Below are 16,169 nucleotides of genomic sequence, written 5' to 3'. Positions count from 1 at the left end.
ATCAGGCCTGGTATCGTAGGATACCTGGTATCGTGGACCTCCGCCATCCTGAGAAACTGCTTCTAACTTTAGTGAGACCGTGCCTCAGTTTATATATCTTTCTGAAACATATTTGCTTCAGGTAGCTTAACGACATTAGTCTCATGATATCATCTGTCCCGGATATCTCCCCCTACCAGGGGTGCCCATTGTTCCAGACACCTTTATCCATTCTCTGGTGTTAACTGTTGTCCATTCTATCTATCTTATGAAGGAGGGACATAACCTTATCTTTCTGTGTATTTTGATTGTTTGGATGCAGACATTTAAAATAGCTCATCCTGTATGTGCCAATGATGTCAAGCACTACGGTTCATTTCTAGAGGGATAGAATTGAAAAGAAATTATGTTAAACTTGTATGGAACCTTGGTTAAACCACACTTGGTGTACTGTGCACAATTCTGGTCTCCATATTATAGAAAGAATATAGAGGCATTGGAGAGGGTGCAAAAAAAGATTCACAAGGATACCACCAGAACTGAGAGGATATCATCAGGAAAGGCTGAACAGGCTGGGGATCTTTTCTTTAGAAAAGCGAATGCTGAGGGGTGACCTGGTAGAGGTCTTCAAGATAATGATAGGGTTTGATAGGGTAGATGTGGAGAAAATATTTCCACTTCTGGGGAAGTCATAGAAACATAGAAAATAGGAGCGAGACGAGGCCATTCGGCCCTTCGGGCCTGCTCCGTCATTCAAAATGATCATGGCTGATCGTCTAACTCAGTACCCTGTTCCTGCATTTTCCCCTTATCCCTTGATCCCTTTAGCATTAAGAAACATATCTATCTCCTTCTTGAATACATCTAATGACTTGGCCTCCACTGCCTTCTGTGGTGGAGAATTCCACAGGTTCACCACACTCTGAGTGAAGAAATTTCTGCTCATCTCTTCTAAATGGCATACCCTGTATCCTGAGACTGTGACCCCCCTGGTTCTGGATTCCCCAGCCATCGGGAACATCCTCCCTGCATCAAGTCTGTCTAGTCCTCTTAGAATTTTATATGTTTCAATGAGATAGAAATCACCTCTCATTCTTCTAAACTCGAGTGAATATAGGCCTAGTCGACCCAATCTCTCCTCACACGTCAGTCCTGGCATCCCAGGAATTAGTCTGGTAAACCTTTGTTGCACTCCCTCCATGGCAAGGACATCCTTCCTCAGATAAGGAGACCAAAACTGCAGATGTGGTCTCACCAAGGCCCTGTATAACTGCAGTAAGACATCCCTGCTCCTGTACACAAATCCTCTTGCAATGAAGGCCAACGTACCATTTGCCTTCCTAACTGCTTGCTGCACCTGAATGCTCGCTTTCAGCGACTGGTGTACAAGGACACCCAGGTCTCGTTGCACCTCCCCTTTTCCCAATCTATTACCATTCAGATAATAATCTGCCTTTCTGTTTTTACAACCAAAGTGGATAACCTCACATTTATCCACGTTATACTGCATCTGCCATGTTCTTGCCCACTCACCCAACTTGTCTAAATCACATTGCAGCCTCTTTGCATCCTCCTCACAGCTCACATTCCACCCCAGCTTTGTGTCGTCTGCAAACTTGGAAATGTTACATCTAGTTCCCTCATCCAAATCATTGATATATATTCTGAATAACTAGGGCCCAAGCACCGATCCCTGCGGTACCCCACGAGTTACTGCCTGCCACCCGGAAAAAGACCCGTTTATTCCTACTCTCTGTTTCCTGTCTGTCAACCAATTCTCAATCCATGCCAGTATATTCCCCCCAATCCCATGTGCTTTAATTTTGCACACTAACCTCTTGTGTGGGACCTTATCAAAAGCCTTCTGAAAATCCAAGTACACCACATCCACTGGTTCTCCCCTATCTATTCTACTAGTTACCTCCTCAAAAAACTCCAGTAGATTTATTAAGCATGATTTCCCTTTCATAAACCCATGCTGACTTTGTCCAATCCCGTTAATGCCTAGTGTTCTGTTATCACATCTTTTATAATAGACTCTAGCATTTTCCCCATTACTGATGTTAGACGAACTGGTCTGTAATTCCCTGTTTTTTCTCTCCCTTTTTTAAATAGCAGGGTTACATTTGCCACCCTCCAATCTGTAGGAACTGTTCCAGAGTCTATAGAATTTTGGAAGATGATCACCAATGCATCCACTATTTCCAGGGCCACTTCCTTTAGTACTCTGGGATGTAGATTATCAGGCCCTGGGGATTTGTCAGTCTTTAGCCCCATTAATTTCCCTAGCACAATTTTTTTTTACTAATGCTGGTTTCCTTCAGTCCCTCCCTCTCACTACACCCTTGGTTCCCAAACATTTCTGGGAGGTTATTTGTGTCTTCCTTTGTGAAGGCAGAACCAAAGTATGTGTTTAATTGTTCTGCCATTTCTTTGTTCCCCATTATAATTGCCCCCATTTCTGACTGTAAGGGACCTACATTTGTCTTCACTAATCTTTTTCTCTTGACTTATTTATAGAAGCTTTTACAGTCAGTTTTTATGTTCCCTGCTAGTTTACTCTCATACTCCATTTTTCCCCTCTTAATCAATCTCTTTGTCCTCCTTTGCTGAATTCTGAACTGCTCTCAATCCTCAGGCTTGCCACTTTTTCTGGCAATTTTATATGTCTCCTTTTTGGATCTAATACTATCCCTAATTTCTTTTGTAAGCCACGGTTGAGCCACCTTTCCTGTTCTATTTTTGCACCAGACAGGAATGAATAATTGTAATTCCTGCACACGTTCTTTAAATATTAATCATTGCCTATCCACCGTCATCCCTTTTAGTAAAGTTCCCCAATCTATCATAGCCAACTCATACTTTTGTAATTTCCTTTATTTAGATTCAGGACCCTAGTTTCGGATTCAACTACTTCACTCTCCATCTTAATGAGGAATTCTGTCATGCTATGGTCGCTCTTCCCTAAGGGACCCCGCACAAAGCTAGAGGTCATCAATAAAAAATAGTCACTAATGAATCCAATAGGGAATTCAGGAGAAACTTCTTTACCCAAAGAGGAGTAAGAATATGGAAAGCGCTACCACAGGGAGTAGTTGAGGCGACTAGCACAGATGCATTTGAGGGGAAACGAGATAAACACACGAGGGAGAAAGGAATAGAAGGGTATCCTGATAGGGTTTGATGAAGTAGGGGGGAGGGAGGAGGTTTGTGTGGAGCATAAACACCGGCATAGACCAGTTGGGCTGAATGGCCTGTTTTTGTGTTCAAGTTTCACTGTAATCGATCATGGGCACACCGTCACCTCCCTCTTAAGTTTCCTCCAAGTCACACACCATCGTGACTTGAACATTTATCGCCATTCTTTTATCACTGGGTCAAAATCGTGGAATTCCCGACCTAACACCATAGTGTGAGCATCATCACCACAAGGACTGCAACGGTTCAAGGAGAAGGCCCAACAGCACCTTCTCAGGACAGCTAGGGCAGGGCAGTAAATGCAGCCTTACCAGTGTCACCCACATCCCAAGAACAAATAAAACAAAATGAAAAACACAGATATATTTAAAATACTGTTTATCTAAAACTTTCATCAGGTGTAAATAACGTAATTTGATTCCCCTCCCCAAAGCCTACCTTCCTTTTTTCTCAGACAGACGGACCACCTGGCATCGGACCACTAGGCACCGGACACGACAAAGGCAAACCAAGCCCAGTTGACACTGCAAAGTCCTCCTCACGAACATCTGGGGACTTGTGCCAAAATTGGGAGAGCTGTCCCACAGACTCGTCAAGCAACAGCCTGACATAGCCATACTCACAGAATCATACCTTTCAGCCAACGTCCCAGACTCTTCCATCACCGTCCCTGGCTATGTCCTGTCCCACCGACAGGACAGACCGACCAGAGGTGGCGGTACAGTGATATACAATCAGGAGGGAGTGGCCCTGGGAGTCCTCATCATTGACTCTGGACCCCATGAAATCTCAAGGAATCAGGTCAAACACGGGCAAGGAAACCTCCTGCTGATTACCACCTACCGCCCTCCCTCAGCTGATGAATCAGTCCTTCTCCATGTTGAACACCACTTGGAGGAAGCACTGAGGGCAGCAAGGGCACAGAATGTACTCTGGGTGGGGGACTTCAATGTCCATCACCAAGAGTGGCTCGGTAGCACCACTACTGACCGAGCTGGCCGAGTCCTGAAGGACATAGCTGCCAGACTGGGCCTGCGGCAGGTGGTGAGCGAACCAACACGAGGGAAAAACTTACTTGACCTCGTCCTTACCAATCTACCTGTCGCAAATGCATCTGTCCATGACAGTATTGGTAGGAGTGACCACCGCACAGTCCTCGTGGAGACAAAGTACGGTCTTTGCCCTGAGGACACCATCCAACGTGTTGTGTGGCACTACCACCGTGCTAAATGGGCTAGATTCAGGACAGATCTAGCAGCTCAAAACTGGGCATCCATGAGGTTCTGTGGGCTATCAGCAGCAGCAGAATTGTATTCCAGCACAATCTGTAACCTCATGGCCCGGCATATTCCTCACTCTATCATTACCAACAAGCCAGGGGATCAACCCTGGTTCAATGAGGAGTATAGAAGAACATGCCAGGAGCAGCACCAGGCGTACCTAAAAATGAGGTGCCAACCTGGTGAAGCTACAACTCAGGACTACATGCATGCTAAACAGCGGAAGCAACATGCTATAGACAGAGCTAAGCGATTCCACAACCAACGGATCAGATCAAAGCTCTGCAGTCCTGCCACATCCAGCCGTGAATCATAGAAGTTTACAACATGGAAACAGGCCCTTCGGCCCAACATGTCCATGTCGCCCAGTTTATATCACTAATCTAGTCCCAATTGCCTGCACTTGGCCCATATCCCTCTATACCCATCTTACCCATGTAACTGTCCAAATGCTTTTTAAAAGACAAAATTGTACCCGCCTCTACTACTGCCTCTGGCAGCTCGTTCCAGACACTCACCACCCTTTGAGTGAAAAAATTGCCCCTCTGGACCCTTTTGTATCTCTCCCCTCTCACCTTAAATCTATGCCCCCTCGTTATAGACTCCCCTACCTTTGGGAAAAGATTTTGACTATCGACCTTATCTATGCCCCTCATTATTTTATAGACTTCTATAAGATCACCTCTAAGCCTCCTACTCTCCAGGGAAAAAAAGTCTCAGTCTATCCAACCTATCCCTATAAGTCAAACCATCAAGTCCCAGTAGCATCCTAGTAAATCTTTTCTGCACTCTTTCTAGTTTAATAATATCCTTTCCATAATAGGGTGACCAGAACTGTACACAGTATTCCAAGTGTGGCCTAACTAATGTCTTGTACAACTTCAACAAGACATCCCAACTCCTGTATTCAATGTTCTGACCAATGAAACCAAGCATGCTGAATGCCGCCTTCACCACTCTATCCACCTGTGACTCCACTTTCAAGGAGCTATGAACCTGTACTCCTAGATTTCTTTGTTCTATAACTCTCCCCAACGCCCTACCATTAACGGAGTAGGTCCTGGCCCGATTCGATCTACCAAAATGCATCACCTCACATTTATCTAAATTAAACTCCATCTGCCATTCATCGGCCCACTGGCCCAATTTATCAAGATGCCGTTGCAATCCTAGATAACCTTCTTCACTGTACACAATGCCACCAATCTTGGTGTCATCTGCAAACTTACTAACCATGCCTCCTAAATTCTCATCCAAATCATTAATATAAATAACAAATAACAGCGGACCCAGCACCGATCCCTGAGGCACACCGCTGGTCACAGGCCTCCAGTTTGAAAAGCAACCCTCTACAACCACCCTCTGTCTTCTGTCGTCAATCCATTTTGTATCCAATTGGCTACCTCACCTTGGATCCCGTGAGATACCATGCGGTACCTTGTCAAAGGCTTTGCTAAAGTCCATGTAGACCATGTCTACTGCACAGCCCTCATCTATCTTCTTGGTTACCCCTTCAAAAAACTCAATCAAATTCGTGAGACATGATTTTCCTCTCACAAAACCATGCTGACTGTTCCTAATCAGTCCCTGCCTCTCCAAATGCCTGTAGATCCTGTCTCTCAGAATACCCTCTAACAACTTACCCACTACAGATGTCAGGCTCACCGGTCTGTCGTTCCCAGGCTTTTCCCTGCCGCCCTTCTTAAACAAAGGCACAACATTTGCTACCCTCCAATCTTCAGGCACCTCACCTGTAGCGGTGGATGATTCAAATATCTCTGCTAGGGGACCCGCAATTTCCTCCCTAACCTCCCATAACGTCCTGGGATACATTTCATCAGGTCCCGGAGATTTATCTACCTTGATGCGCGTTAAGACTTCCAGCACCTCCCTCTCTGTAATATGTACACTCCTCAAGACATCACTATTTATTTCCCCAAGTTCCCTAACATCCATGCCTTTCTCAACCGTATCCAATTGTTATTTGTTATTTATTTGTTATTTGTTATTTATATTAATGATTTGGATGAGAATTTAGGAGGCATGGTTAGTAAGTTTGCAGATGACACCAAGATTGGTGGCATTGTGGAGAGTGAAGAAGGTTATCTAGGATTGCAATGGGATCTTGATAAATTGGGCCAGTGGGCCGACGAATGGTGGTGGACAATTAAACAACTAACGGGAGGAGGAAGCTTTGCAAACATCCCCATCCTCATCGATGGCGGAGTCCGGCACGTGAGTGCAAAAGACAAGGCTGAAGCGTTTGCAACCATCTTCAGCCAGAAGTGCCGAGTGAATGATCCATCTCTGCCTCCTCCCGATATCCCCACCATCACAGAAGCCAGTCTTCAGCCAATTCGATTCACTCCACGTGATATCAAGAAACGGCTGAGTGCACTGCATACAGCAAAGGCTATGGGCCCTGAAAACATCCAGGCTGTAGTGCCGAAGACTTGTGCTCCAGAACTAGCTGTGCTTTTAGCCAAGCTGTTCCAGTACAGCTACAACACTGGCATCTACCCGACAATGTGGAAAATTGCCCAGGTATATCCCATCCACAAAAAGCAGGACAAATCCAATCTGGCCAATTACCGCCCCATCAGTCTACTCTCAATCATCAGCAAAGTGACAGTGCTATCAAGCGGCACTTACTCACCAATAACCTGCTCACCGATGCTCAGTTTGGGTTCCGCCAGGACCACTCGGCTCCAGACCTCATTACAGCCTTGGTCCAAAAATGGACAAAAGAGCTGAATTCCAGAGGTGAGGTGAGAGTGACTGCTCTTGACATCAAGGCAGCATTTGACCGAGTGTGGCACCAAGGAGCCCTAGGAAAACTGAAGTCAATGGGAATCAGGGGGAAAACTCTCCAGTGGCTGGAGTCATACCTGGCACAAAGGAAGATGGTAGTGGTTGTTGGAGGCCAATCATCTCAGCCACAGGGCATTGCAGCAGGAATTCCTCAGGGCAGTGTCCTTGGCCCAGCCATCTTCAGCTGCTTCATCAATGACCTTCCCTCCATCATAAGGTCAGAAATGGGGATGATCGCTGATGATCGCACAGTGTTCAGTTCCATTCGCAACCCCTCAAATAATGAAGCAGTCCGAGCCCGCATGCAGCAAGACCTCGACAAGATCCAGGCTTGGGCTGATAAGTGGCAAGTAGCATTCGTGCCAGGCAATGACCATCTCCAACAAGAGAGAGTCTAACCACCTCCCCTTGACATTCAGCAGCATTACCATCTCTGAATCCCCCACCATCAACATCCTGGGGGTCACCATTGACCAGAAACTTAACTGGACCAGCCATATAAATACTGTGGCTACAAGAGCAGGTCAGAGGCTGGGTATTCTGCGGTGAGTGACTCACCTCCTGACTCCCCAAAGCCTTTCCACCATCTACAAGGCACAAGTCAGGAGTGTGATGGAATATTCTCCACTTGCTTGGACGAGTGCAGCTCCAACAACACTCGAGAAGCTTGACACCATCCAGGACAAAGCAGCCCACTTGATTGGCACCCCATCCACCACCCTAAACATCACTCCCTTCACCACCGGCGCACAGTGGCTGCAGTGTGTACCATCCACAGGATGCACTGCAGCAACTCGCCAAAGCTTCTTCGACAGCACCTCCCAAACCTGCGACTTCTTCCACCTCGAAGGACAGGAGCAGCAGGTACATGGGAACAACACCACCTGCACGTTCCCCTCCAAGTCACACACCATCCCGACTTGGAAATATATCGCCGTTCCTTCATTGTCGCTGGGTCAAAATCCTGGAACTCCCTTCCTAACAGCACTGTGGGAGAACCGTCACCACACGGACTGCAGCGGTTCAAGAAGGCGGCTCACCACCACCTTCTCGAGGGCAACTCGGGATGGGCAATAAATGCTGGCCTCGCCAGCAACGCCTACATCCCATGAACGAATAAAAAAAAAAGTCATTTATATGATTAGAAAGATAGTTTTACCTCCCACTGTAAATTTGTCATTGCAATTGAAGCTTTCAGCGCAGTGGTGTGCTAAGGAGGTGTTTCCCACCATCATGCCTCCAATGACTAACAGCTTGAGCAGGAGGCCATTTGTTATACTCCAGACCTGACCGATAGACTGAATCTAGTCATATTGTCCATGCACCAGTCCCGGAAGGGGATATTTGTGAGGCATACACCCCCAGATGGGCATGTTTCTAATGTTTGCCTCACAAATACTCCCTCTAAACCTGGTGCAAATATCAGTCCCATCATTGACACAAAGGAAAACATCCTAACCTACACCTTTAGCTTTGTCCTCTGGCCCATAAGTCAGATCCAGGACCAAACTGGTGGAATTGAGGCAAAAAAGGGCATGTGGTCACAGGGACGGAACGCTCTGGCCTATACCAGCTTATCACTGAGTACCCGAGGGGGAGTCAGGCTCATGGTGTGTATGTGCCTCACATGAGGTGCGCAGCATTTGACTTGGCCATCTAAAACATCACGTTGCCTGACGCATCACGAGTCTCACTGCATAGGTCATTCCTCAAAACTGAAGGTTCGTTGTTTCACTTGGCAAAACTCTAAGATTTGGAACAGCAGTTACTGGGTATGTTCGTGTGTGCTTACCATAATTGGGTTGCTGAAAGGGAAGCAGATGCTGCTCAAATTCAACATCTTACACTTTACCTGAACAGCTGATGTCCAAACTGTGGACAGGAGGCTAGTGGCAATGCAATTGCAAATCTTCTGGTTCAGTTGTTATGCTGACTATACCACACATAAGGAACTCTTGGTTATGGCTATTCAACGTGCAACGGCTCAAACCTGAGCTTGTCAGTTGGCTGATGACTATCCACCTTGGGGAGCCAATGAAGGACTTTTGGAGTATAGTCACTGTTGTAATGTGGGGAAACATGGCATCAATTTTCACACAGCAAGGCCTCACAAACAAGAATGAGATAAATGATCAGATAATCTGTTTTGTGATGTTGATTGAGTGACAATTATTGCCCAAGACACTGGGAGACCTCCCCTTCTCTTCTTTGAATAGTGCCATGGGATCTTTTATGCCCACCTGAGAGGGCAGACGGAGCCGCAGTTTAGCGTCTCATCTGAAAGATAGCGCCTCTGACAGTGCAGCACTCCCTCAGTACTGCACTGAAATATCAGCCTAGATTATGTGCCCCTGGAGCAGGTTTTTTGAACCCACATCCTTCTGACTCAGAGGTGAGAGTGCTACCACTGAGCCAAGACTGACAAAATGGAAATTCAGAAACACATCAGTTCTTTGTGGGAGATGCAGTGATCTAATATCTGAACCAGGCAGGCCTGCAATACTCCACAGCATTGTTGTTGATTGATGTGACAGGCTGGCTCACTAATGGAAGGTGGAGGGTTAGATCTGTCAATGGGGCCTGGATTTCTCCCATTCAGCTCCAAACAAACCTGCAAGCCCAATACCCTAATGGATGGTCCTAGAAGGACAAACACCAGAAAGCTTGCCAATGCTCTGATTAGGTTTTTACCTAGTTTAGCTCCAGCAGTACCCAATGATTTGCCAATCTGTGCCCAAACTTTGAGGACTTGGTTAAGTGAGATGTGTCCCAACGGTGAGAAAGTGTGAAGTCCATATCGGGCAAACAGTGGCTTGGTTTGAGACTGAAACATGATGATGGGTGTCCATCTATGTCCGACACCTAGCTGAACAAAAAAGCTCAGAATTTTTAATTTTACATCTTAAATTATATAGAACACTTAAAATGCTCTGGCTCACAGTCATTTGTAAAATTTTCACTTGGTTGCCAATTGACAATTATCATGCACTACCTTATCTAGAGGAGAGGGGTGTAAACTACTGCTCTCTCGCACACAAGAGAGTTGACCAACAGGATTGGAACTCCCTGGGACACTAGGCTCAGCTGAAGGATCCAAGCTCTGGGAATGGAGCAGATGGTAAGCTAGAAGCCCCTAGAGAGAGGCAGCCAACACAGGGGAAGGTTGTTGGAGGGTTTGGAAGATGGCATTGGGTATATTTATGAGTAGAGTTAATGTTTTTTCAATATAGTTGAATTTTTAATGTAGATTTTAAATGTTATTTTTAAAGATATGAAGCACAGTGGGTGGTTTCTAATCTCCTTACCATAGATTATTTCAGCTCTCGTAGCTTAGATCACTCTTAAAGGAAAGTGTCACTTTCCCATATCTCTGAGAGTCTATCTTTGCCTTGAGATCTAGGTCAGAGTTTGGTAATGCGTTCTTGTAAAACAACTAAAACTGGTAAAACAAAACAAACCTGTGGTGCTTGCTTTTAGGCGTCCATTAGATTTCACTTCAGTCCTCAAAATTGGCAGAGCATGACACCAGACCTTGTTTAAAATATGAGGCAAATTTATTACACAAATAATGAACAAGTGAGAATTCAAACAGTGATATAATTTATGATATATTAAAAATCTTATGTCTGTATGCAGTTTGTCAATTTTTTTCCATTATAAATACCTTTGTTGATATTTGGAAACTGGCCATGTAAATTTGTCACACTGTAATTGCACCCTCCCCCAGTGGATGTGTTGCAACTGGATAACTATTATTTGATTATTTGCTTGTTCACTGTTGAATACATTTGCTTGATATTTTAAACTTAAAGCAACTGGTGTGATGCTATACCACTCTTGAAGACTGGAGAGATGCTATGGATAAATTCCAGTAGCTTAAAACAGTAATCAGACAGGGTCTGCTCTCTGTTTCCCAGGCACAATACTGGAAGTTTACCTAGATTTCAAGGCAAGAATGGACATGCTTGAAAGTTTGGGAAGTTGACACTCGTCCATGAGAGTGATCTAAGATATGAAAATCAAAATAATCTAAAAAAATAAGTGTACAGTGTGGAGGATGTCGAATGAAGAAAGCCAGAAAGATTCCCTACTTTATAGGGCTGTCTTCATTCTTTGAACTTCCAACCTCCCACCAAAATGATCCATTAGTCCTTGTGGATGGTGCACATATTAGTCTCTTGTTTTTATTTCAGCCCTTTCAGTAGGGGTCACTGTGTTTCCCCAGAACATTGGCAGGACCTGGCTTAACTCCAGAGGTGTGTGGAGGGTGCATTGTCACTTGATCTATTTTACATTAATAAAGAACCAGCAGAGCAATCTGCTTTTTAGTAAATTTGAAGATTTTACCAGCATTCGAATGCTAGCTAGCAGAGCTCTGTGCATAATTGAATATAATATAAATATAAGTAGATAATGTTACATTTATATAGCACCCTATTACATCATCAAACCATCTGAAAGCACTTTGCACAGTGAATTACTATTGAAATTCAGTAACTGTTGTTCTGTGGGTTCTTGTACAAGCTGGTTTGGTTGCAAATATGGTTGTGACTTTTCCTTATTTTGTAACGTGGCACTTGATTCTTAGTCTTATAGTTTTTGACTAGTATATAACTGCATACCTATTGATTAAATGTGAATGCTAAGTCTATGTGAACTACATCTTTAGCCGTAATTATATGTAGGTTAATTATCTGTAGTTACTTTAACCGATAACCTTCAAGGATTTTGTGTTGCTGGTTTAACTTCGGGTATTTGTTTTCCAGACATTAGACTTTATAAATGACAACATCCGTAAAGGCATTAAGCATTATTATGATGACCTGGATTTCAAGAACATAATGGATTTTGTCCAAGAGGAGGTTTGTGTTTTTTTAAAATTTGGTTTTATGGTAGGTGTGGAAATTCTGAGCTAACATTCTTTATTCAGCTGTCAGTGTATTGTTTTAACGTGTTCATATCCAGGGTAAGCTACATGCACTGCAAGTTGCTTGGTCTGATATGTGTTTCTATAGTACAGTTTGAATATACCAGAGACCTGTAGTCAATTAAATGAGAGCACTCTATCATGAATGATGCATCTGTTTCTTTCTAAGGTTAGTTGCTGGGACCTTTCACACATTAAACTGTGAATCCATAAACATTTTATTCAAGAATATTAACATAGTATTATAGGTACAGCAGAGGAGGAGGCCATTCGGCCCATCGGCCTGTGCCGGCTCTTTGAAAGAGCTATCCAATTAGTCCCATTCCCCTGCTCTTTCCCCATAGCCCTGTAAATTTTTTCCCTTCAAGTATCTGTCCACTTCCCTTTTGAAAGTTATTATTGAATCTGCTTCCAACCGCCCTTTCAGGCAGTGAATTCCAGATCATTACAACTCGCTGCTTAAAAAAATGTTTCCTCATGTTGCCTCTGGCTCTTTTGACGATCACCTTAAATCTGTGTCCTCTGGTTACCGACCCTTCTGCCATTGGAAACAGTTTATCCTTATTTGCTCTATCAAAACCCTTCACGATTTTGAACATCTCTATCAAATCTCCTCTTAACCGTCTTTGTTCTAAGGAAAACAACTCCAGCTTCTCCAGTCTCTCCACATTACTGAAGTCCCTCATCCCTGCTACCATTCTAGTAAATCTCTTCTGCACCCTCTCTAAGGCCTTCACATCCTTCCTAGAGTATGGTGCCCAGAATTGAACACAATACTCCAGCTGAGGCCTAACCAGTGTTTTATAAAGGTTTAGCATATCTTCCTTGTTTTTGTACTCTATGCCTCTATTAATGATGCCCAGGATCCCATATGCTTTTTAACAGCCTTCTCAACTTGTCCTGCCACCTTCAAAGATTTGTGTACAAACACACCCAGGTCTCTCAGTTGCTGCACCCACTTTAAAATTGTACCATTTAGGTTATATTGCCTCTCATTTTTCCTACCAAAATGCATCACTTCACACTTCTCTGTGTTAAATTTCATCTGCCATGTGTCTGCCCATTTCACCACCTCCTGTTACTATCTTCCACATTGTTTACTACATTTCTGAGTTTCATGTCACTTGCAAACTTTGAAATTATACCCTCCATACCCAAGTCCAGGTCATTAGTGTATATCAAAAAGAACATGTTGCACTGTTAACTGCCAAGTGATTTATCAAATCATTTTCACCAAGATTAATAAAGGACTTCCTCCAATCAGAATTTTCAGTTCCCTTTGAAGGTGAAAATGCTGAGAACTATTCACACAGATCCCCAAATATATCCTGTCATTTGTTGCAAATTTTATTAAAGCATTAGAGTGGTGTGCTACCGCACTGCACTGTGGATTGGCAAGATCTGGATTTGGACCTATATCCTTCCCCATACAGTGAGTCCCTATCTCAGGTATTCCATTGCTATAAGCACTAAGTGTAATGACTCATCCTGTGCTGCTTTCACACACCCTTCTAATAGACCCTTAAAGAGTCACTTTGGCAGAAGCCTGCAACCAGGTCACCATTCTGCCCTGTTGGTTGTGGAACACTGCCTGGTTTCTTCTCATTTCCCCATGGTTTCCTTTCAAATTGGACATGCTTAATGTGTCTACCCTACTGCTTTTATCTGTAAGTACTAACTTGTTACTATGACTGAAATATTGTCAGTGTTTTTGGGACATGCTCTTTGATATTCTGTTGCTGTGATTCTTTCCTCTGGGCAGGAGTAGTAAATTGGTATGGCAAATCATGTCCTTTCTGATCTTCAGGCATCAGAATTCAGCATAAACGTTTTGATTTTTTGGATAAAATCTAGGCAGACACTTCAGTGCAGTACTGATGGAGTGCTGCACTGTTAGAGATGCTGTTTTTCAGAAGAGAATTTAACCATGGACCCTTCTGGCGCCTCAAATGGACGTAAAAGATCGCATGGCACTATTTGAAGATGATCAGGGGATTTCTCCTCGGTGTCTTGGCCAATATTTATCCCTCAATCTGCACCACTAGAACAGATTATCTGGTCGTTATCACATTGCTGTTTGTGGGACCTTGTTGTGCACAGATGGGCTGCCGTGTTTCTCATATTACAACAGTGACTACACTTCAAAAGTACTTCATTGACTGTGAAGTGCTTTGGGATGTTCTAAGGACGTGAGAGGTGCTATATAAATGCAATCTACTTTTTAATATCATAATTCCATGGAACAATTTTGTTTTATTCTTGGGGTGGGGGAGGTAGATTGTAGTACGCAATAGAAGTGTACAGAAACTGGACACTATTACCTTTCTACAAAGTTTCTGCCACACTTATTGAATAATCGGTTGTAGGATTTTTATTAGCTGTAATCTAGGGTGATACTCTAGTACTAAAGAAGTGCTGCATTATTGGAGGTGATCCGACCTCCCTCCTGCACTGGCCTAGTCCTTACACAGCCTGCATCTCTGCTCTCATTCTATTGTCTCCTACTGACTGGGTCCAGCCTCAACATGAGCTTAAATGTGCCCCTCCATCTCCCAGTGCTCAGGCAAGCCATCTGATGCAAGGCTGACCATTTGATGGGGTCTACAGAGTCTGGCTGTTGGCAGGGCTTTGACTCCAGTGCAAAGAGTTTCACTTCCAAGACTCTGCCCTTCCCTCTACTCCTGAGCCTGGATTCTGAAAATTTGTGCAAGAGAGATAAATAGCAGTACAGTGAAATAGGGAAAATGCAGTACAATATCTGTTTTCAGTTTACTTTTCACCAACTTAAATTTATGTTCTCTGGCCCAACTTTCCTGACTTAATTTAAATTAATATTCGGGCGTTACCGTTTGTACTGGGACTGGAAAGAACTGTACCGTTGGGATGGGCTCCACCTGAACCGAGCTGGAACCAAGGTCCTCGCGGAAAGGACAAATAGGGCGGTCACAAGGACTTCAAACTAGTAAATGTGGGGAGGGCTCAGGTGGAAATGTAATATAAATAATAATTCTAAAACAAACGAAAAGGAAAAGAGTAAAGTGATAGTCAGAAATTTTGCTTTAGGCACTGCAGGTAAAGGGAAAACTAAAAGATGTAAAGTAATTAAATCAGGACAGAGACATGAGAAATGTGTGAGAAAAACATTAGAGCAGAAGGACAGGTTAGGGTGTGTGGTCCAAATAAGCGTTCTTTATACAAATGCATGGAGTATAAGGAACAAAGTGAATGAATTGCAGGCGCAAATTCAACTTAGAGGGTACGATATGGTAGCCATTGCTGAGTCATAACTGTAAGACAGTCAGGACTGGATAGTGAATATACCAGGTTATAAGGTCTGTAGGAAGGATAGGGAAACTGGTAGAGGAGGAATGAGTAGCCTCAGTGAAATTACTTCAATGATAAGAGAGGATATAATGAGAGGCAAGCAGGCAGTGGAGACTTTATGGGTAGAATTAAGAAATAGAAAAGGATTTAGGACCGTAGTGGGAGTTGTGTACAGGCTTCCTGTTAGCAGCTGTGAAGTGGCAGAATGTATAAATGCAGAGATTAGACAAGCATGTAGCAAAGGCAGAGTAGTTTTAATAGGGGATTTTAACTTTCATGTAGATTGGGACAAGCAGAAGAACTCATGTAGCGAATTTCTTGTGTGTTCAGAACTGCTTTCTGCAATATGTCCTAGAACTAACAAGAGGGCAGGCCATATTAGTTTTAATAATGAGTAATGAGCCAGATTTAGTTAACAACCCAATGGTGTGTGAACATTTATCTAATAGCGATCATAATGTGATCGAGTTCAACGTTGTGTTTGAAAGGGAGAAACCCGTATCAGCCACTAAGATTCTAAATTTAGGTAAGGCCGACTTCAACAGGCTGAGGCAGAGACTGTCCACAGTAAATGGGGCAAATTTGTTAATGGGTAAAATGACAGAAGATTAGTGGGAGGTGTTCAAAAGAGAATTTAACGTGATACAGAA

The 16,169-nt window shown here is 43.8% G+C and overlaps 1 protein-coding gene across 2 annotated transcripts in view; it reads left to right on the top strand.

Annotated features, from left to right (window-relative positions):
- tspan15 (tetraspanin 15) overlaps positions 1-16,169 on the top strand; it is a 255,113-nt gene that overhangs the window by 103,516 nt on the left and 135,428 nt on the right. For both annotated transcript variants that reach the window (XM_068002643.1, XM_068002642.1), the window contains one exon: positions 12,035-12,130. In XM_068002643.1, the coding sequence (XP_067858744.1) occupies positions 12,035-12,130 (96 nt within the window). The remainder of the gene's footprint in view (positions 1-12,034; positions 12,131-16,169) is intronic.

The sequence above is a fragment of the Heptranchias perlo genome, chromosome 21, assembly GCF_035084215.1.
Source record: "Heptranchias perlo isolate sHepPer1 chromosome 21, sHepPer1.hap1, whole genome shotgun sequence".
Taxonomy (NCBI): Eukaryota; Metazoa; Chordata; class Chondrichthyes; order Hexanchiformes; family Hexanchidae; genus Heptranchias; species Heptranchias perlo.
Note: the sequence above shows the minus strand (reverse complement) of the source record. Positions and strands in the feature narration are given on the sequence as shown.